General features: G+C 44.1%; 1 protein-coding gene and 1 long non-coding RNA gene across 14 annotated transcripts in view; one reads left to right on the top strand and one right to left on the bottom strand.

The window, feature by feature from the left end:
* The window catches only part of LOC144339199 (uncharacterized), a 42,750-nt gene extending 29,757 nt beyond the window's left edge, over positions 1-12,993 (bottom strand). Inside the window, exon 1 of the long non-coding RNA XR_013413958.1 lies at positions 12,033-12,993. This is a non-coding gene — a long non-coding RNA (uncharacterized LOC144339199). The remainder of the gene's footprint in view (positions 1-12,032) is intronic.
* IP6K1 (inositol hexakisphosphate kinase 1) overlaps positions 1-21,853 on the top strand; it is an 81,282-nt gene that overhangs the window by 38,709 nt on the left and 20,720 nt on the right. For 9 of the 13 annotated variants that reach the window (XM_077990637.1, XM_015130795.3, XM_077990633.1 and 6 more), the window contains 1 exon segment: positions 15,011-15,361. The exons of 1 other annotated variant lie outside the window; for it this stretch is intronic. In XM_077990637.1, the coding sequence (XP_077846763.1) occupies positions 15,139-15,361 (223 nt within the window). In that variant the 5' untranslated portion in view covers positions 15,011-15,138. 13 annotated transcript variants of the gene reach the window in all.

Genomic DNA, 21,853 nt, shown 5'->3' with positions numbered 1-21,853 from the left:
GGGAACCCGGGAGGCGGAGCTTGCAGTGAGCTGAGATCACGCTGCTGCACTCCAGCCTGGGCAACCTGAGTGAGACTCCGTCTCAAAAAAAAAAAAAAAAAAAAAAAAAACCAGTGTTATAGATAATTGAAATTAGCATGAGTGACAAGAGTTACTATTCTTTTGTTTGTGTTCTGAAATGGAGAGAGAGCAGTTTTATTTTTTATTTTTTATTTTTATTTTTATTTTTGAGACGGGGGCTCACTTTGTTACCCAGGCTGGAGTGTAGTGGGGCAGTCTTGGCCCACTGCAACCTCCGCCTTCCAGGCTCAAGCAATCCTCCTGTCTCAGCCCCCCAAGTAGCTGGGACTATAGGCATGAGCCACCAAGCCTGGCTAATTTTTTTTTTTTTTGTAGAGACAGTGTTTTACCATGTTGCCCAAGCTGGTCTCAAACTCCTGAGCTCAGGCGATCCACACATCTCAGCCTCCCAAAGTGCTAAGATTACAGATGTGAGCCGCCCTGCCTAGCAGAGATAGCAAAGGTTTTTCAAAAGATAACATGGTGAGGAAAAATTCCCCAGTAGGGAGGTGTGTACAGCAGTCTCGCAGTAACCTTAGAGCTTGTTTACCTGTGCCTTAGTCCTGTCAACTTGTCCCCACTGTGCTTAACTCAGTTAAGCTACAGTAGGATAGTGGTGAAGAAAAGGAGTCAGAGTTTACCATTCATGCCAGAAATCTAATCTGTGAGACCAGGCTTTTGCATCTTTCTTTCAGTTGTATGGAAGCTTCTCTCTTGAGCTTTGGTCTTCAGTGGGATTGGTGGTAGGAAGTAAGTCCAGGAAGCTCGTCATTTCATATGTGAGCAGCCTAGACCATCTAATTTTAAGTGCTCTGTGGTTTTTTGTTCCTTTTGGAACCATTTTTCCCATCCTTCTACATGTGTGCTTTCTAGATTTGACCATATTTTCGTTCAGTTGTAAATGTGCTAGGTGAGACTTAGCTGATTCAGGGATGGCTTGCATGTACTATTTAGTCACAGCACAGGTAATCCGGTGGCTTCTTATTAAAGCATAATCATGAGCAGAGAATGTGTCAGGTGAGAAGGATGAGCCCCTTTGTTCCTCCTTTCTTTCTTTTTTTCTTTTTTTTGAGATGGAGTTTTGCTCTTGTTGCCCAGGCTGGAGTGTAGTGGTGTGATCTCGGCTCACCTAAACCTCTGCCTCCGGGGTTCAAGCGATTCTCCTGCCTCAGCCTCCCCAGTAGTGGGATTACAGGCACCCGCCACCATGCCTGGCTAATTTTTTGTATTATTAGTAGAGACAGGGTTTCTCCATGTTGGCCAGGCTGGTCTCGAAACCCTGACCTCAGGTGATCCACCCATCTTGGCCTCCCAGAGTGCTGGGATTACAGGCGTGAGCCACTGCGCCCGGCCCTTCTCCTTTGTTTTTGTGCATTTCATTTTGATTTCCCCTGTATCACTTTGGACATCAGTTCTGAAAATTCTTCACATACCTCCTTTCCCCCACTTCTTAGCACATTTGACACAGCTGATTTCAAAAGGGTCTTTACTAAGAATGTATTTAGGGAAGCACAGATTTCTAATCTTTGGGAATCCAGTAAAAACAGGAAAGAGGTTCAGTGGACTCTAGATTCTCTCCTTGACCTAAATTAATTCTGTTCTTGCTGTTCGTTGATGGGCTGGCACATCTCAGGTCCCTTGCTAAGTTTCCTTTTTTCCTTGTTCCCTGTTTGTTCTTAGCCAGGTGGCCTCAGGATGCCATGGTTTCCTAGCTCATGGGATAGGACCCAGGGATCTAAACAATCTTTCATCTCTTCTTTAGAGGCAAATGACAACATAGATTCCCTCTCTTTCTTCTCCCAGATTACTCTAGATGTCTATACACATTTCTGGTTTCTGAGGGATGTGCCAGTCCCTAGTAGCTTGGAAGGACTGGTTCCAAGTAGGGTTAACAGCCCTACTTACATGAAGAATACTCCCTATGTTTCCCCTCCTCCTCGAAGTACAGGAGGATTGTTCTCTCTCACCCTCATAACTATGCCTAATCTATATCAGTGCCTACAGTTCATATACAAAGGGAAGAATGGGCTTGAATTTAAGAAATCATTAGATTCCTTTGGTTATAAGATTTAGAGAACAAACGTGTTTTCATGTTAGTTTTCTGCTGTAGTGTTTTTGTCCATGATTTTTGAAGGTGTTTTGGTATCTTTTCCTGTCAAAGTCCATGTCAATGCTTTTTTATTTCTGAAATTAATTGGAAATTAGTTTTCTTTTTTTTTTTTTTGAGACGGAGTCTTGCTCTGCCGCCCGGGCTGGAGTGCAGTGGCCGGATCTCAGCTCACTGCAAGCTCCGCCTCCCGGGTTTACGCCATTCTCCTGCCTCAGCCTCCCGAGTAGCTGGGACTACAGGCGCCCGCCACCTCACCCGGCTAGTTTTTTTGTATTTTTTAGTAGAGACGGGGTTTCACTGTGTTAGCCAGGATGGTCTCGATCTTCTGACCTCGTGATCCGCCCGTCTCAGCCTCCCAAAGTGCTGGGATTACAGGCTTGAGCCACCACGCCCGGCCTGGAAATTAGTTTTCATAAAATCCAGAGCTGTATAGCCCAAGTTTTATGTGTTGTTCTTTTCTGTTAGAGTGACTTACCAGTTTATTGTGTTCTTTTCAGTTCAAGTAATTTTATTATTTTTCCTTTGAATTGTATGAGACAGTAAAAAATAAAGACACATTTGCCAAAACCAAAAATACTGTTGCCAGAATTTAATTAGCATTCTTGACTTACCAAGTTTAACTTTAATTACACAAATTTTATGAATTTTAAAAAGGGTATGATACTTTGTCATGATACTTATAGTGCTTAAGTGGATATATTTAATTTTAGAAGAGGTAATAGAAATACTGGATTTATAAACTAAGTTTTAATGAAATGTTGAGGGAAATCTACAAATATACCTGTGAAATGTGAAGGCACAAAAGATGCTTCACTTTATTCTATAAAAATATTGCAAATGTAGCTGGGCATGGTGGCTCATGCTTGTAATCCCAGCACTTTGGGAGGCCGAGACAGGTGGATCTCTTGAGCTCAGGAGTTTGAGACTAGCCTGGGCAACATGGTGAAACCCTGTCTCTACAAAAAAGAAAAAAAAAAAAAGCCAGGCTTGGTGGCACACACCTTTGTTTTCAGCTACTTGGAAGGCTGATGATATGGAAGGATCACTTGAGCCCAGGAGGTCGAGGCTGTAGTGAACCGTGTTGCACCACTGCACTCTAGCCTGGACAACAGTGTGAGACCCTGTCTCAAAAAAAAAAAAAAAAAAAAAAAAAAAAAGATTGCATATCACACCCAAGTGGTTAATCTGAGGTTGTAAAAATATGTTGGCCAAATCATTTGGAATTCTAACTGAACTTCTTAGAGTCTATACCTGCTGATCTGCATTTTTATTGTGCGTCTGTGCCTGCCTAACTAAAGAATCTGGTTACCAGGTATTGTCTTGCAGTTGCTGTGGAGACAGTGCCTTCCTAGCTCTTAAAATAGTCCTGACCTTGTTCACCACCATATCTGATTGCAGTCTCTTTCTCTGCCAAGGTTTTTTATTCATTGTCACTTTCTAGGCTTGCTGTGTTGTTGCATTAAAATAGACCAAAAAAAAAAAATAGTCATATGATTTCTCCTAAATTTGGTTTAACAAGTTCTTTAGTCTGGTTCTTCTCCTTACTATCATTATTATTGTCATTGAGACAGCGTCTTGCTATGTTGCGCAGACTGGTCTTGAACTCCTGGCCTCAAGCAGTACTTCTACCTTGGCCTTCCAAAGTGTTAGGATTATAGGTGTGAGCCACCATGACCGGCCTGATTCATCTTTTTTTTTTTTTTCTTTTTTGAGACAGGATCTGAATCTGTCACCCAGGCTGGAGTGCTGTGGCATGATTTCAGCTCATTGCAGCCTCCACCTCCTGGGCTTAAGCCATCCTCCCATCTCAGTCTCCTGAGTAGCTGGGACTATAGGTGTACACCACCATGCCTGGCTAATTTTTTTTTTTTTTTTTTTTTTTTTTTTTTGGTAAAAATGAAGTTTTGCCATGTTGCCCATGCTGGTCTCAAACTCCTGGGCTCAAGTGATCCTCCAGCCTTGGCCACCCAGAGTGCTAAGATTACATGACTACCATGGCTGGCCTGATTCATCTTTTATAGTTGAGATTATTTATGTGTTTGCCTGATTTTTCCCCCTTTTTAATCTCTTTTGTATCATTGATAAAAACAGTCTAGTCTTCCTCTTCATAGGTTGTGTTTTTCCTTCTGTATTTTGCTTTGATTTTGTCCTTCTTGTTGTGGCAATTGTTATTTGGGTACATTTAAACCTATTTTTCCTTCATATATCAAACCTTTTTAAAGTTAAAACACAGAATTTTATGTTCTCTTTATTTGCTGACTTGGAATTCTGTCATGTGGCCAACATATTTTGTTTTTCATAAAGTCACATGACCCGTTTGTTCTGGTTTTTGCTAGGTCTAGATTAGAAATGTAAACTTTTTTGGTTTACAACCCTAATATTTTAAAACAAAAAGAACTTGTCCCTTCATAAACATTTTTTCATATGTTATATATTTATGCTACTATATACATCTGTTATGTATATCATAAACATACATATATTTATTCTGCCAGATTTATTGTGTATTTACTATGTGCCAGGTACTACTCTGGGCACTTAGGATACTCATATAACTGACATCATCATAATAAATAATAAACAGTAAACATCATCAGTAAGTAAAGCATGTAATATGCCAGAAGGGGATAAATGCCTTAATGAAGAAAAGAAAAAGTAGAGCCAATTAAAGGGGGTGGAGGGTGCAGGTGGTGTTGCAGTTTAAACTAGGGAGGGTAGGGTAGACCTTTCATTGAGAAAGAGATGTTTTGATCAAAGACTTTGAAGGAGGTGAGGGAGTTGGCCATGTGGATATCTGGGGGAAGAATGTTTAGGCAGAGGGAATGACTAGTGCAGAGAACCTGGGGAGTGTATATATGCCTGATGTGTTTGAGGAACATCATGAAGGCCAGTATGGCTGGAGTGGGATAATAAGCAACGGGGAGAGGGGTGAGAAGTGAAGGCAGAAAGAAAATGGGAGTGGGAAAGAATGCAGAGCTTATGGACTTTTTATTTTTTGACAGTCTCATGGCAAAAAGTAAAATGGCCAGGCACGGTGGCTCATGCCTGTAATTGCAGCACTTTGGGAGGCTGAGGCAGGCAGGTCATCTTGAGGTCAGAAGTTTCAGACCAGCCTGGCCAACATGACAAAACCCCGTCTCTACTAAAAATACAAAAATAAAATTAGCTGGGCATGGTGGGGTGCGCCTGTAGTCCCAGCTACTTGGGAGGCTGAGGCACGAGAATTGCCTGAACCCAAGAGGTGGAGGTTGCAGTGAGCCAAGATCGCACCACTATACTCCAGCCTGGTTGACGGAATGAGACTCTGTCTCAAAAAAAAAAAAAAAAAAAAAAAAAAGACCAGGCACAGTGACTCATGCCTGTAATCCCAGCACTTTGGGAGGTTGAGGCGGGCAGATCCCCCTGAGGTCGGGAGTTAAAGACCAGCCTGGCCAACATGAGAAACTCCGTCTCTGCGGTAGGAGAATCGCTTGAACCCGGGAGGTGGAGGTTGAGGTGAGCCGAGATCGCGCCATTGCCACTCCAGCCTGGGCAAGAAGAGCGAAACTCCGTCTCACACACACACAAAAAAGTAAAATGGTTTCTTGTTTTAATTTGAATTTCCTTGATTAATTGTGAAGGGAGGATGTCTTTTCACATGTTCATTGACCATCTGAGGCTACTCTTTTGTGAATTGCTTTTTTTCCTTTTTTTTTTCTACTTTGTAGAAATTCTTCATGTGCTCTGTTTATTATTTTGCTAGCTGTAAAAATTGCAGGCCGGGTGCTGTGGCTTACGCTTGTAATCCTGGTACTTTGGGAGGCCTAGGCGAGCAGATCACTTGAGCTCAGGAGTTCGAGACCAGCCTGGGGAACATGGTGAAACCCCCGTCTCTACAAAAAATACAAAAATTAGCTGGACGTGGTGATGCATGCCTGTAGTCTCAGCTACTTGGGGGTGCTGAGGTAGGAGGATGGCTTGAACCTGGGAGGTCAAGTCTGCAGTAAGCCGAGATCACACCACTGAACTCCAACCTGGTGACAGAGCAAGACTGTTTTCAAACAAACAAACAAAACTATCTCCTCATCTGACTCTTATCTTCACTTATGGTTCTCCTATGCGAAAAAATAAATTTAGTTTGGCTGAGAGTGGGAACAGGGATTGCAAATGGGCATGAGAGTTCTTTTTGGGGTAACAGAAATGTTTTAAAATTGGATTTGAGAGATGGTTGTACAATCCTGTAAAATTTACTAAAAGTCATTGTACTGTGCCGGGCGCGGTGGCTCACGCCTGTAATCCCAGCACTTTGGGAGGCCGAGGTGGGTGGATCGCGAGGTCAGGAGATCGAGACCATCCTGGCGAACACGGTGAAACCCCGTCTCTACTAAAAATATAAAAAAATTAGCCGGGTGTGGTGGCGGGCGCCTGTAGTCCCAGCTTCTAGGGAGGCTGAGGCAGGAGAATGGCGTGAACCCGGGAGGCAACGGAGCTTGCAGTGAGCGGAGATCGTGCCACTGCACTCCAGCCTGGGCGACAGAGCGAGACTCCGTCTCAAAAAAAAAAAAAAAAAAAAAAAGTCATTGTACTGTATACTTAGTGAATTTTATGGTATGTAAATTATAGTTCAATAAAAGCTGTTAAAGTTTAAGTAATATTTGGAATCTGCTTAACTAGGAAGGAATTAAAATTAAAAAATTTTTAATGTATATAATTTTAATATGGCCTAATTTCCATATTTCCAACTTTCTATTGTGGTTTGTGTATTTTCTGTTTTGTTTATGGAATTTTCCCTAGTCTGTGGTCAAAAGGAATTTAAAAACTTTTTCTAGTTAAAGTTTATTTTCTTTTTGAGACAGCGTCTTGCTCTGTCACTCAGGCTGGAGTACAGTGACACGGTCTCGGCTCACTGCAACCTCTGCCTTCCAGGTTCAAGCGATTCTCCTGCCTCAGCCTCATGAGTAGCTGGGACTACAGGTGCACGCCATAACACTTGGCTAATTTTTTTATTTTTAGTAGAGATGGGGTTTGCTGGTCTTGAACTCCTGACCTCAGGTGATCAGCCGGCCTCGGCCTCTCCTGCTGGGATTACAGGCCTGAGTCACCACACCTGGCCTAGTTTAAGATTTTATTTTGCACATTTAGGTCTTTAATATGTTGGGAATTTACTTTGGAGTACTGTTGGAGGTAGCGATGTAGTTTTATCCGTATATAGATCCAGTTATTCTTGCTCCATCTATGACATAAATAATCTTTTCCCCTTTGATTAAATGGGGATTTTAATACTACCTCAGTCACACCCTCCACTCCCATGTCAATTTGTCTAAGATCTCTATTCTGTTTTGTTGATCTCTCTGCAAAATATCACACTGTTTTAATTGCTATAATTTCATAAAAAGCCTTCCTGTCTGAGAAGGTAAGTTGTCTCTCATTACTCTTTGACATTGCTATTTAGCTACACTTGGCTTTTACTGTTCCACCCAATAGTGTCAGCTTGTCAAATTCATTAGAAAATTATCTTGGGATTTTGATTGAAATTGCAATGTGTTTCAATATTGAATCCTCCCTCACATAAATGTCTTTTATTATTAAATTTTTTTTTTTCTGTCTTTGGTGCTTGAATCAAGAATATGTCTTCTTTTAGATCCTTCAGTAGTTTCATTATTTGTCACATAATTTTTTTTTTTTTTTTTGAGACAGAGTCTTGCTCTATTGCCTAGGCTGGAGTGTAGTGGCACGATCTCGGCTCACTGCAAGCTCCGCCTCCTGGGTTCATGCCATTCTTCTGCCTCAGCCTCCTGAGTAGCTGGGACTACAGGCACCTGCCACCACGCCTTGCTAATTTTTTGTATTTTTAGTAGAGACGGGGTTTCACCATGTTAGCCAGGATGGTCTCGATCTCCTGACCTCGTGATCCGCCTGCCTCAGTCTCCCAAAGTGCTGGGATTACAGGCGTGAGCCACCGGCGCCCGGCTTGTTGCATAATTTTTAAAGATTTATAGGTATTTGTAGTTTTGGTTGCTATTATGAATGGTATATATTTAAACAGTTTTCATTTTCGAATTGCTTTTTGCTGGTATAGAGGAACATTACTGATTTTTCTTCTCTTAATACTCTTTTTTTTTTTTTTTTTTTTTTTGAGATGGAGCCTCACTCTGTCACCCAGGCTGGAGTGTGGTGGCACGATCTCGGCTCACTGCAACCTCTGCCTCCCAGGTTCAAGTGATTCCCCTGCCTCAGCCTCCCAGGTAGCTGGGATTACAGATGAGCACCACCATGCCCAGCTAAGTTTGTATTTTTAGTAGAGACGGGGTTTCACCATGTTGGCCAGGCAGGTCTCGAACTCCTGACCTCAGGTGATCCACCTACCTCAGCCTCCCAAACTGCTGGGATTACAGGCTCCTATTAGTCTTAACAGTAATATTCACAAATTTGAGTGCACAGCTCAGTGGATTTTTATAGTATTCACCATGTCACCTCCACCTTTGTGCTCCTTCTCAATCAATATTTTCCGAGTAACTGCTGTTGTCTCTGTCATCATTTTGAATTTTGTATGAATAGAATTACACTACATTTTCGTATAAATAGCTTCCTTAGTGTCTAGATTTCTCTTGCCACATCATATCTGTGAGATACATCTGTGTCGTATGTGACAGTAGTTGGTTCTTTTTCATTTCTTTGTAGTATTCTGTTGTATGAATATACCACAGTTTATCCATTTTAAGTTTTTTACAGAATTAAATATCCTATTTATTAATTTACAAGCCATAATAAAACTTGATAGTCATTTCATGTCACCGACAGCTCTTGCTTTGAAAAAGGAAAACATTAATATACAAATTTAAGCCAGCTGTAATGGCTCATATATGTAATCCCAGAGACTCCAGGGGCTGAGGTGGGAGGATCACTTAAAGCCAGGAGTTTGAGACCAGCTTGGGTGACATAGCAAAACCCTGTCTTTTTTTTTTGGGGAGACGGTGTCTTGCTCTGCCACCCAGGCTGGAGTGCGGTGCCACTATCTTGGCTCACTGCAAGTTCTGCCTTCTGAGTTTATGCCATTCTCCTGCCTCAGCCTCCCGAGTAGCTGGGACTCCAGGCGCCTGCCACCACGCCTGGCTAATTTTTTGTATTTTTAGTAGAAATGGGGTTTCACTGTGTTAGCCAAGATGGTCTTGATCTCCTGACCTCGTGATCTGCCTGCCTTGGCTTCCCAAAGTGCTGGGATTACAGGTGTGAGCCACCGTGCCCAGCCAACGCTGTCTTTAAAAACAAACTTTTTATTTTATTTTATTTTTATTTTTTGAGACGGAGTCTCGCTCTGTCGCCCAGGCTAGAGTGCAGTGGTGCAATCTCGGCTCACTGCAAGCTCCGCCTCCCGGGTTCACGCCATTCTCCTGCCTCAGCCTCCCGAGTAGCTGGGACTACAGGCCCCCGCCACCACGCCTGGCTAATTTTTTTTTTTTTTTTTTTTTTTTTGAGACGGAGTCTCGCTCTGTCTCCCGAGCTGGAGTGCAGTGGCCGGATCTCAGCTCACTGCAAGCTCCGCCTCCCGGGTTCACGCCATTCTCCTGCCTCAGCCTCCCGAGTAGCTGGGACTACAGGCACCCGCCACCTCACCCGGCTAGGTTTTTTTGTATTTTTTAGTAGAGACGGGGTTTCACCATGTTCGCCAGGATGGTCTCGATCTCCTGACCTCGTGATCCGCCCGTCTCGGCCTCCCAAAGTGCTGGGATTACAGGCTTGAGCCACCGCGCCCGGCCTGTATTTTTAATAGAGACGAGGTTTCATCGTGTTTGCCAGGATGGTCTCGATCTCCTGACCTCGTGATCCGCCTGCCTCGGCCTCCCAAAGTGCTGGGATTGCAGGCGTGAGCCACCGCACCTGGCAAAAAAAATTTTTTTAAGTTAGCCAGGCTTGGTGAATATACTTGTAGTCCCAGCTACTTTAGAGGCTGAGGTGAAAGGATCCCTTGATCCCAGGAGTTAGAGGCTGCAGTGAGCCATGATCATACCGCTGTACTCCAGCCTGGGCGACAGACCCCAACTCTAAAAAGCAAAACAACAACAAAAAATTACATCTTGGCCGGGCGCGGTGGCTCACGCCTGTAATCCCAGCACTTTGGGAGGCCGAGGCGGGCGGATCACAAGGTCAGGAGATCGAGACCACGGTGAAACCCCGTCTCTACTAAAAATACAAAAAATTAGCCGGGCGCGGTTGTGGGCGCCTGTAGTCCCAGCTACTCGGGAGGCTGAGGCAGGAGAATGGCGTGAACCCGGGAGGCGGAGCTTGCAGTGAGCCGAGATTGCGCCACTGCACTCCAGCCTGGGGCTGGGCGACAGAGCGAGACTCCGTCTCAAAAAAAAAAAAAAAAAAAAAAAATTACATCTCATTAACATGAGAAACTTCTTTTTACTTCAATGGAGACATAATTCATTTTGGAGTTCAATGATATGTTCAAGGAGTTTGTTATTGTAACCAGAAAGTCAGCCTAACTATTGTAACTAATATTTTTGCAGTAAAAATTTGTTTCCATTTGTTGCAATTCACTAGTGAGAAAAAAATCAGAATCTCAGCAAGTTCTTTTCATAAATAACATTCTTTGCATTTTATACAATAATTATCTTAAACTGTATAACTAAAATATTACAAAGCAAACCAAGGACAGAGTCTCTATTGTAGCTGAGAGGTGCATAAACCCATAGCAGAGCAGTCGAACCCCATAACCTCTCAGGGAGCAGACACTTTGCAGTTGGCTACCTGAATAAGATGGGGGCTCTATTAGCAATGAAGTAGCAGAGAAAGACGTTATGCAGGCAACCAACATAATCATCATCTATGGCCTTCTCCGACAGTAGTTTTCACAGTAGCCTCTGTGGACACCAGACTTCAGAAGTAACCTCTGGTTGATAAAAAAGAATCAGGGTTGGGCGTGGTGGTTTATGCCTGTAATCCCAGCATTGTGGGAGGCTGAGGCGGGTGAATCATGAGGTCAAGAGATCGATACCATCCTGGCCAACATGGTGAAACCCCGTCTGTACTAAAAATACAAAAATTAGCTGAGCGTGGTGGCGTGCACCTGTAATCCTAGCTACTCAGGAGGCTGAGGCAGGAGAATCGCTTGAACCCGGGAGGTAGAGGTTGCTGGGAGCTGAGATCGCGCCACTGCACTCCAGCCTAGGGACGGAGCGAGACTCCATCTCAAAAAAATAGTCAGAGCTGTTGCTATTTCCAGGGCTGGACACTAGGTGGGGCAAGCCCAAGCCCTTTACCTGCATCTGCAAATCCCACAGGGTTAGGAGTGTGAGGAGACTTGGAAAAGTTAAGTGACTTATGAGGCTCCACCCACACCTTGTAAAGCAAGGCTTCACAGAGCTTGAGAGGATTCTGGGTACTTCCACTATTTCAGATTCCAGGGTTATTAAAAAAGTAACATCAAAACAAAGTTATAGATACGTGGTATATTTACTCTTAGGGAGACTATTTCAAACACAGAAACAATGCCATGACTTTATGTTGACATCATATGGAAACAAAATACCAAATGTCTAGATAGACTGAAGAGTGGACTCTGCCCTCAGTCCTGTGGAAGCTGCATAGTTGCCACAGATCTCTCAGTCAGGGGAAGGGCTATTTCAATTTTTGTTTTTTTTTGTTTTTTTTTTGTTTTTTTGAGACGGAGTCTCGCTCTGTCTCCCAGGGTGGAGTGCAGTGGCCAGATCTCAGCTCACTGCAAGCTCCGCCTCCCGGGTTCATGCCATTCTCCTGCCTCAGCCTCCCGAGTAGCTCGGACTACAGGCGCCTGCCACCACGCCCAGCTAGTTTTTTGTGTTTTTTTAGTAGAGACGGGGTTTCACCGTGTTAGCCAGGATGGTCTCGATCTCCTGACCTCGTGATCCGCCCGTCTTGGTCTCCCCAAGTGCTGGGATTACAGGCTTGAGCCACTGCGCCGGGCCTTTTTTCCCTTTTTTAAGAAGGAGTCCTGCTCTGTTGCCCAGGGCTGGAGTGTAGTGGCGCAATCTTGGCTCACTGATACCTCTGCCTTCTGGGTTCAAGCTATTCTTGTGCCTCAGCCTCCCAAGTAGCTGAGATTACAGGCACGCACCATGCTCAGCTAATTTTTTGTGTGTATGTGTATTTTTAGAAGAGAGAGTTTCACCATGTTGGCCAGGCTGGTCTTGAACTCCTGACCTCAGGTGATCTACCTGCCTCGGTCTCCCAAAGTGCTGGGATTACAGGTGTGAACCACTGCACCCGGCCTATTTCCTTGGCTCTCCTCCTGCACCACTCTTCTGGGGCACCTGGCACTGTGACCCCTCTCTTTTCCCAGCCACCCAATGACTCAGGCTAGAAAGTTTAGCACTTTCCTTGTGTCCGTAGTCAGAAGCATTCCCAGGGAGAAGCACAGCCAGAGATAGGTCTCCTTCAGCCTGACCGGGGCCAGGACAGGAGCCAGTCTACAGCACTGAACAATGCAGTACGGCTGCAATGACCACCTCCAGAGACCCTGACCTGCCCTCCACAATCCAACAACTCTTTTTTTTTTTTTTAAAGTATTTACTACATGGTGGAAACTGCCTTGGACCTTTGCTGTGGAAATGAGAGAGAATGGTTTGGTGGTGATGACAGTGAGTTAATAGATGACAGCACAGTGGTATAGTGATGTGGTAGAGCTGGCATAGGGTACCTTAGGAGCCATAGATGTATACCCTATACTCAGGTTTGGAGAGAATGGAGTCTAGGAATATTACCTGGGGCAGAGTTGCCTTGTCCTGAAGGCAGTATTGCCTTGTCCCAGGTAGTATTCCTAGACTTTATTAAGGATAACTAGGCAAAAAAAAAAAAAAAAAGTGTATGTGCATTAAAATAGTGCAATCTGGGGACTGGGAGTACAGAATAATTTATTTTGGTGATAGCAGTGAAATAAAACATAGCTAGCTGCCTGGGCAGCTTTGGGTTAAGATTTTGCAGTTTTGCAGTAGTTTTTTCTTTCTTTTTTTGAGAAAGGGTCTTGCTCTGTCATGCAGGCTGGAATGCAGTAGTGCGATCACAGCTCAGCAGTGGTATTTTTGTACCCCATTTTGTCCATAATTACAAGGTCCAGAAAAAACAACAACAACAACAACAAAAAACCCGATGGTTTGTCTCTTACACATGGGACCATATTCCTGCTCTACTAATACTTTTTTTTTTCTTTTTTTAAATTTTTTATTTTTTTTTTATTTTTTTGAGACGGAGTCTCGCTCTGTCACCCAGGCTGGAGTGCAGTGGCCGGATCTCAGCTCACTGCAAGCTCCGCCTCCCGGGTTCCCGCCATTCTCCTGCCTCAGCCTCCCGAGTAGCTGGGACTACAGGCACCCGCCACCTCGCCTGGCTAGTTTTTTGTATTTTTTAGTAGAGACGGGGTTTCACCGTGTTAGCCAGGATGGTCTCGATCTCCTGACCTCGTGATCCGCCCGTCTCGGCCTCCCAAAGTGCTGGGATTACAGGCTTGAGCCACCGCGCCCAGCCTACTTTTTTTTTTTTTTTTCTATCTTAATCTTTCTGATGTAGTCTTGCTGACTACATTCCTAATTTAAAAATACACTCAGTGTTACGAAATTTGCCAACTACTTTAAATTTTTTGAGAGAAAATTGACATTATAAAGAGGGAGTTTGAGTACAGGGAGCTTCTTCCTTGTCCCACTGGTTGGTATGGAGTCAGACAGAAAGGGAATGGTCATAAATTGACAATCATAGATTTAAAGTAGAAGAAATCTGAAGCCTGAATTCCTTTGGGAAAAGTAAAACCTTAATGATCCTATAGCAGGGGTCCCTGGGTACTGGTCCATGGCCTGTTAGGAACTGGGCCTCACAGTAGGAGGTGAGTGGTGGGTGAGCAAGCAAGCAAAGCTTCATCTGTATTTACAGCTGCTCCCCTTGCTTGCATTACCGCCGGAGCTCTGCCTCCTGTCAGATCAGCAGTGGCATTAGATTCTCATAGGAGCATGAACCCTATTGTGGACTGCACATGTGAGGGATCTAGGTTGAGTGCTCCTTATGAGAATCTAATGCCTGATGATCTGTCATTGTCTTCCATCACCTCAAGATGGGACCGTTTAGTTGCAGGAAAACAATCTTAGAGCTCCCAAGGATTCTACATTATGGTGAGTTGTATAATTATTTCATTATATATTACAATGTAATAATAATAGAAATACAGTGTACAATAAATGTAATGTGCCTTAATCATCCTGAAACCATCGCCCCCACAGCTGGTCCATGGAAAAATTGTCTTCCATGAAACTGGTTCCTGCTGCCAAAAAAGTTGGGGACCACTGTCCTACAGCTCAGCAAGGAATGGCTTCCTGCCTGGTCCTTGGCACCTTCAGTGGAGAATTTGGGAATCTCATGTGACCTAATTCCTCAGACAGAAACCCTTCCTCTGAGTGAAGGAGAGACCGTTACCAGTACTGGGTATCCTAAGGAGAATCCTTAGGATACCTGAACAAAACAAATTCCCTTTGCCTTCTGTTTTTTTTCTGATCTCATCTTTGGGTGTGAAATAAACCGGGATAGTTGCTTTCCTGATGGTTGTAATGTGCTGTAGCTCTAAAATAAAATCCTTTAGATAACTCAGAAGGGAGGTGAGAACTAGGAAAGGCAGAGAATGTGGGCTTCTGTGCACAAGATAGATGGAAGAGGCCAAGGTTGCATCATTCAGCAAAAATTTAACCAACTACCTTTAATGTGCCACGTAGTATTGTACGTGCTGGGGATACACATAGCAGAGAACAAAACAGAGTCCCTGCTCTCACTCATGGAGCTCCAGGGGAATTGTGACTCACTCAGTGTTTTGATTCCTTCTTCCTCTCTTCTCTTCTGTAGGACAGAATCATAAGCCGAATAGAATCTGACCATTGGCTTTCAGCTGGCCAGGACCTTCTACCTAGCTTTCCTTTTGTGGCCCATGTGCTGCATCCTCTGCCCTCAGTGTGCAACTGGCCCCCAACGCAATGTGTGTTTGTCAAACCATGGAAGTGGGGCAGTATGGCAAGAATGCAAGTCGGGCTGGAGACCGGGGAGTCCTCCTGGAGCCCTTCATCCACCAAGTAGGCGGACACAGCAGCATGATGCGCTACGACGATCACACTGTGTGCAAGCCCCTCATCTCTCGGGAACAGCGCTTCTACGAGTCCCTCCCTCCCGAAATGAAGGAGTTCACCCCTGAATACAAAGGTCAGTCACTGGCCAGTTTAATGAAAGCAGCAGCCTTGGGCTTATAGACCCCTTGCCACAGTTTTTCTTGGTTTGTTTGCCATATTATATCATTGTAGGTCTTTTTTCTCAAAGCACTAAGTCACTTTATTAGGTAAAATTAGGCTGAAAGCATCAGCAAGGTCTTCAGATCTTGAAAATTGAATTTATTAATAGGTGAAGCTGAGAAAAAGTCATAGCATTAAGTTCCATTGGTGGAAAAGAGCATGCTGTTGTCAATGAGTTTTCCCAATTGCTGCAACACTAGTCTAGGAGAGAAGAGGGAACATTTCTCTCATCTCAGAGAAGGAATGGGTACTTCCCAGGTTAAAGTGGTTGGATGGCTGGCAGTGGGGCTGTGTGAAGCCTGTGTCTGTATGTGCTGGGGCAAAGAATTGTTGGTAAGAAATGCAGGGACTTTCTGGGGCCTGGAAATCCTGATATTTGAAGGAAAAATAATTTATTTTAAAATATAAGTAAACTTTATAGAAAAGAACCTCATGAATATTAACTATACCAGAATTAACTAACTGTATTTTAAAATCTGATCTTTGTCAGTGTTTATAAATTTTTATGATTGCTCATTGTGTGTAAGTTTTTTTTTTTTACGTTCTGCTTTGTAACTTAAAGTTGTATGATTTCAGTTAGGTTAACACCGTCCTTTACTTAGGAGAGTTTCAATTTAGAAAAACCAGTGCCATAGAATTAACTTTTTGTTTCCTTAACTTTTTAAAAAAATTTTTGGTAAAATGTACCTAACATAACATTTGCCATTTTAAAGTGTATAATTTAGTGGCATTAAGCACATTCACAATGTTGTATAGCCATTCTCCATTTCCTGAATTTTTCATCATTTGAAGTAAACTCTGTATGTATTAAATAATAACTCCGCATTCTTCCATCGTCTGATCCCCTGGTAACCTCTTGTTTACTTTGTCTCTACAGATTTGCCTATTGTAGATATTTCATAAAAGTGAAATCGTGCTGGGCGCGGTGCCTCACGCCTGTAATCCCAGCACTTTGGGAGGCCGAGGCGGGCGGATCACAAGGTCAGGAGATCAAGACCATGGTGAAACCCCGTCTCTACTAAAAATACAAAAAATTAGCCGGGCGCGGTAGCGGGCGCCTGTAGTTCCAGCTACTCAGGAGGCTGAGGCAGGAGAATGGCGTGAACGCTGGAGGCGGAGCTTGCAGTGAGCCGAGATCGCGCCACTGCACTCCAGCCTGGGCCACAGAGCGAGACTCCGTCTCAAAAAAAAAAAAAAAAAAAAAAAAAAAAAGTGAAATCGTTACAATTTTTGACCTTTTGTGTCTGGCTTGGTTCACTTAGCTTAATGTTTACAAGGTTCGTTCATGTCATAGTGTGTAGTAAAACTTCATTCTTGGCCAGGCGCAGTGGCTCGCATCTGTATTCTTAGCACTTTTTTTTTTTTTTTTTTTTTTTGAGACAGTCTTGCTCTGTTGCCAGGCTGGAGTGCAGTGGTGCGATCTCGGCTCACTGCAACCTCCAACTCCTGGTGTTGGGATTACAGGCATGAGCCACCACGCCTGGCCAGTCCTAGCACTTTGGGAGGCCAAGGCAGGCGGATCACTTGAGATCAAGGGTTCGAGACCAGCCTGACCAACATGGCAAAACCGTGTTTCAACAAAAAATACAAAAATTAGCCGGGTGTGGTGGTGTGTGCCTGTAATCCCAGCTACTTGGAAGGCTGAGGCGGGAGAGTATCTTGAACCCAGGAGGTGGAGGTTACAGTGAGCCAAGATTGTGCCACTGCACTCTAGCCTGGGCAACAGAGTGAGACTCTGTCTCAAAAAACAAAAACACACTTCATTAATTTTTTTTTTTTTTTTTTTGAGACGGAGTCTAGCTCTATCGCCCAGGCTGGAGTGCAGTGGTATGATCTTGGCTCACTGCAAGCTCTGTCTCCCGGGTTCATGCCGTTCTCCTGCCTCAGCCTCCCCAGTAGCTGGGACTACAGGTGCTGCCACCACGCCCAGCTAATTTTTTGAATTTTTAGTAGAGACAGGGCTTCACCGTGTTAGCCCGGATGGTCTCCATCTCCTGACCTTGTGATCTGCCCGCCTTGGCCTCCCAAAGTGCTGGGATTACAGGCGTGAGCCACCGTGCCTGGCCCACTTCATTCTTTTTTATAGCTGAATAATATTTCATTGTAAGTGTATACCACACTTTGTTTATTCATTCATCTGTTGATGGACACCTAGATTGTTCCACCTTTTGGCTATTATGAATAATGCTGCTGTGAACATTGTCTTACAAGTGTCCATTTGAGTCACTGCTTTTAATTCTTTTGGGTATATACCTAGGAGTGGAATTGTCAGATCGTGTGGAAGTTCTTTGTTTACCTTTCGGAGGAACTGCCAAACTGTTTCCCACAGTGGCTGCACCACTTTGCCATCTTACCAGCAGCGTACAAGGGTCCCTATTTCTCCACATCCTTACCAACACTGCTTTTCTTTTCTTTTTGTAGCCATCCTAGTGGGTGTGTGTGGTATCTGTGGCTTTGATTTACTTTTCCCTAATGTCTAATGAATGATGCAGAGCATTTTTTTGTTATTGACTGTTGGCATACCTTCTTAAAGAAATGTCTATTCAAGTCTTTTGACCATGTTGTATTGGGCTGTTTCTTTCTTTTTTTTTTTTTTTTGAGAAAGAGTCTTGCTCTGTCACCCAGGCTGGAGTGCAGTAGTGCGATCTCAGCTCACTGCAATCTCCACTTCCGGGTTCAAGCGATTCTTCTGCCTCAGCCTCCTAAGTAGCTGGGATTACAGGCATGCGCCACCACGCCTAGCTAAATTTTGTATTTTTAGTAGAGACAGCATTTTACCATGTTGGGCAGGCTGGTCACGAACTCCTGACCTTAGGTGATTTGCCTGCTTTGGCCTCCCAAAGTGCTGGGATTACAGTCATGCGCCACCATGTCTGGCTAATTTTTGTATTTTTAGTAGAGATGGGGTTTCGCCATGTTGGCCAGGCTGGTCTCGAATTCAACTCAGGTGACCTATCTGCCTCGGCCTCCTAAAGTGTTGGGATTATAGGCGTGAGCCACCGTGCCTGGCCTGGGTTGTTTCTTAATGGGCAGAAAGAAGTGAACCAGTTTTTAGAATATCCCAAGCTTTTTAAATTTTATTTTTATTTTAATTAACCTCAGGGCTTTTACTTATGCTTGAAATGTCCTTTCTAGTATCCTTATCCACACCTGCTCCTCCAATCTTTAGTTTATCAGATCTCCCCAGACACTTCTTCCCTGATATCCTATATTTATTATATTCTGCTCTGGAAACCATATTTTCGATTATAGAGCCTTACTTAGTTTCTTCATAGGACTTACCACAATCTGTATTTTTGTCTATATGTTTGTTTTTCACATTAGTATGGAAGCTCCTTGAAGGCATGGATTTTTTTTTTTTTTGTCTTTTATACTAATGAGCTTGGGCCCTGGCATCTAGTAGATGGTCAGTAAATACTTGATAAAAGAATGAGGCAAAGCTTATTTGCATAAATGTCCAGAAGCCTTGAACTTCACATTTAGTACTGCAAGCACTAATAGTTGATGATTACAGCTGGTCTTACCAAATAAATGAAAATTTGTTTTTAAACCTGCCAAGATATGAAATATTATTGACACTTTTTCTTAACTTAATTGAGCTTAAACACCTGTGCTGATAGCAGTAATTAGATGTGTGTATGTGTGTGGGCTCTTATCATACATGTATTTCCTAGCTCCGTGTGCTGAAAGGGCCTAAAAGCAGTGGTACTTCAGTAGCAATCAGTACATCTAGCAACCAAATCCTGAGTTTTCTAAATACCATTCTTACAATAAAAAGAAACAGAGCTCCTTGGTGAAATGGTTGGTTCCTGAGTTGGGGCAGGAAAATTATAAGACAAGCCTAGAACATCTTACAGTGACAGACAGTAAAGAAGTGGTCAAAAATGATGTCAGAAGTACAAAGAGCTAACTTTAAAGGAGTTGAGGGGCCCAATCTAGAAGAATTTAAACAACAAAATATCCACAAGTCTATACTGATAGATACATGGATACAAAGGAACAATTCTTCCTTATAGAATTCTAATTTCTTTTTTTTTTTTGGAGACAGAATCTCGCTCTGTTGTCCAGGTTGGAGTACAGTGGTGCGATCTCAGCTCACTGCAAGCTCTGCCTCCCGGGTTCACGCCATTCTCCTGCCTGTAGCTGGGACTACAGACTCCCACCACCATGCCCGGCTAATTTTTTGTATTTTTAGTAGAGGCAGGGTTTCACTGTGTTAGCCAGGATGGTCTTGATCTCCTGACCTCGTGATCCACCAGCCTCGGCCTCCCAAAGTGCTGGGATTACAGGCGTGAGCCACTGCGCCTGGCCAGAATTCTAATTTAATTAATAAATATAGAAGGAATGATGGGAATAGAAGTCACCATTAGGCAGACAACACAGTAATACCATTCAGCACACACCATTAGGTATTACACGCATCATTAGACATTACAACACAGTAATAATTGTGGCAGTGTGCAGCGGTGCAATCATACCTCACTGCAGCCTCGAAACCATGGCTTGGCCGGGCATGGTGGCTCATGCCTGTGATCCTAGCACTTTGGGAGGCCGAGGCAAGCGGATCACCTGAGGTCAGGAGTTCGAGACCAGCCTGACCAACATGGTGAAACCCTGTCTCTACTAAAAATCCAAAACTTAGCTGGGTGTGCTGGCAGGTGCCTGTAATCCCAGTTACTTGAGAGGCTGAGGCAGAAGAATCACTTGAACCCGGGAGGCAGAGGTTGCAGTGAGCCGAGACCACACCATTGCACTCCATCCAGCCTGGGCAACAAGAGTAAAACTCTTGTCTCAAAAAAAAAAAAAAAAAAGAAACTATGACTCAAGTGATCCTCCCACCTCAGCCCCGAGTAGATGGGACTACAGGCACGCCACTATACCTGGGTAATTTTTTTTTTTTTTTTTTTTTGAGACGGAGTCTCGCTCTGTAGCCCAGGCTGGAGTGCAGTGGCCGGATCTCAGCTCACTGCAAGCTCCGCCTCCCGGGTTTACGTCATTCTCCTGCCTCAGCCTCCCGAGTAGCTGGGACTACAGGCGCCCGCCACCTCGCCTGGCTAGTTTTTTGTATTTTTTTTAGTAGAGACGGGGTTTCACCGTGTTAGCCAGGATGGTCTCGATCTCCTGACCTCGTGATCCGCCTGTCTCGGCCCCCCAAAGTGCTGGGATTACAGGCTTGAGCCACCGCGCCTGGCTACCTGGGTAATTTTTAAACTTTTTTGTAGTGACAGGGTCTTGCTTTGTTATCCAGGCCGGTTTTGAACTTCTAGCCTCAAGAAATCCTCCCACCTTGGCCTTTCACAGTGCTGAGATTTAAGAGATCGGATCTCACTATGTTTCCTGGGCTGGTCTTGAACTCCTGGTCTCAAGTGATCCTCCCATGTAGCCTCAGGCATGATACCTCGGCCTACCGAGTAGCTGGGATCACAGGTGTGAGCTCCCAGCTGCAAGATGTATGTGTGTGTGTGTGTGTGTGTGTGTTTGTGTGTATTTTGTTTTTGTTTGTTTTTTGTTTTTTGTTTTGTTTTGAGACAGGGTTTTGCTTCATTGCCTAGGCTAGAGTGTAGTGGTATGATCTCGGCTCACTGCAACCTCTGCCTCCCGGGTTCAAGTGGTTCTCCTACCTCAGCCTTCCGAGTAGCTGGGGCTTACAGGCGCCTGCCACCATTCCTGGCTGATTTTTGTATTTTTAGTAGAGATGGGGTTTCACCATGTTGGTCAGGTTGGTCTCGAACTCCTGACCTCAAGTGACCCACTTGCCTTGTCCTCCCAAAGTGCCTGGATTACAGGCTTGAGCCACTGTGGCTGGACTGTATTTTTTTTCATATAAAATTTTAGTCCAATTTATTTATTTATATACTATTTTGAGACAGAGTCTCACTCTGTCGCTGAGACTGAAATGCAGTGGCATGATCTTAACTCACCACAGCCTTGACCTCCTGGGCTGAAGTGATTCTCCTACCTTAGCCCTCAGCCTCTGGAGTAGCTGGGACCACAGGTGTGCTCTGGCCTTTTTTTTTTTTTTTTTTTTGTATATTGTAGAGACAGAGTCTCACCATGTTGCCCAGGCTGGTCTCAAACTCCTAGGCTCAAGTGATCTGCCTGCCTTGGCCTCCCAAAGTGCTGGAATTACAGATGTGAGCCACCATGCCCGGCCCTGAAATAGATTAATTTGACTAATAATATCTTCCACTATGCTTCTATTTTCTTTCTTTTTTTTTTTTTTTTGAGATGGAGTCTTGCTCTGTCGCCCAGGCTGGAGTTCTGTGGCGCAATCTTGGCTCACTGCAAGGTCTACGTCCTGGGTTCATGCCATTCTCCTGCCTCAGGCTTCTGAGTAGCTGGGACTACAGGTGCCGCCACCATGCCTGGCTAATTTTTTGTATTTTTAGTAGAGACGGGGTTTCAC

Source organism: Macaca mulatta, chromosome 2, assembly GCF_049350105.2.
Source record: "Macaca mulatta isolate MMU2019108-1 chromosome 2, T2T-MMU8v2.0, whole genome shotgun sequence".
Classification (NCBI taxonomy): Eukaryota; Metazoa; Chordata; class Mammalia; order Primates; family Cercopithecidae; genus Macaca; species Macaca mulatta.
The sequence above is the reverse complement of the archived record's forward strand: the minus strand, read 5'-3'. Positions and strand labels throughout refer to the sequence as shown.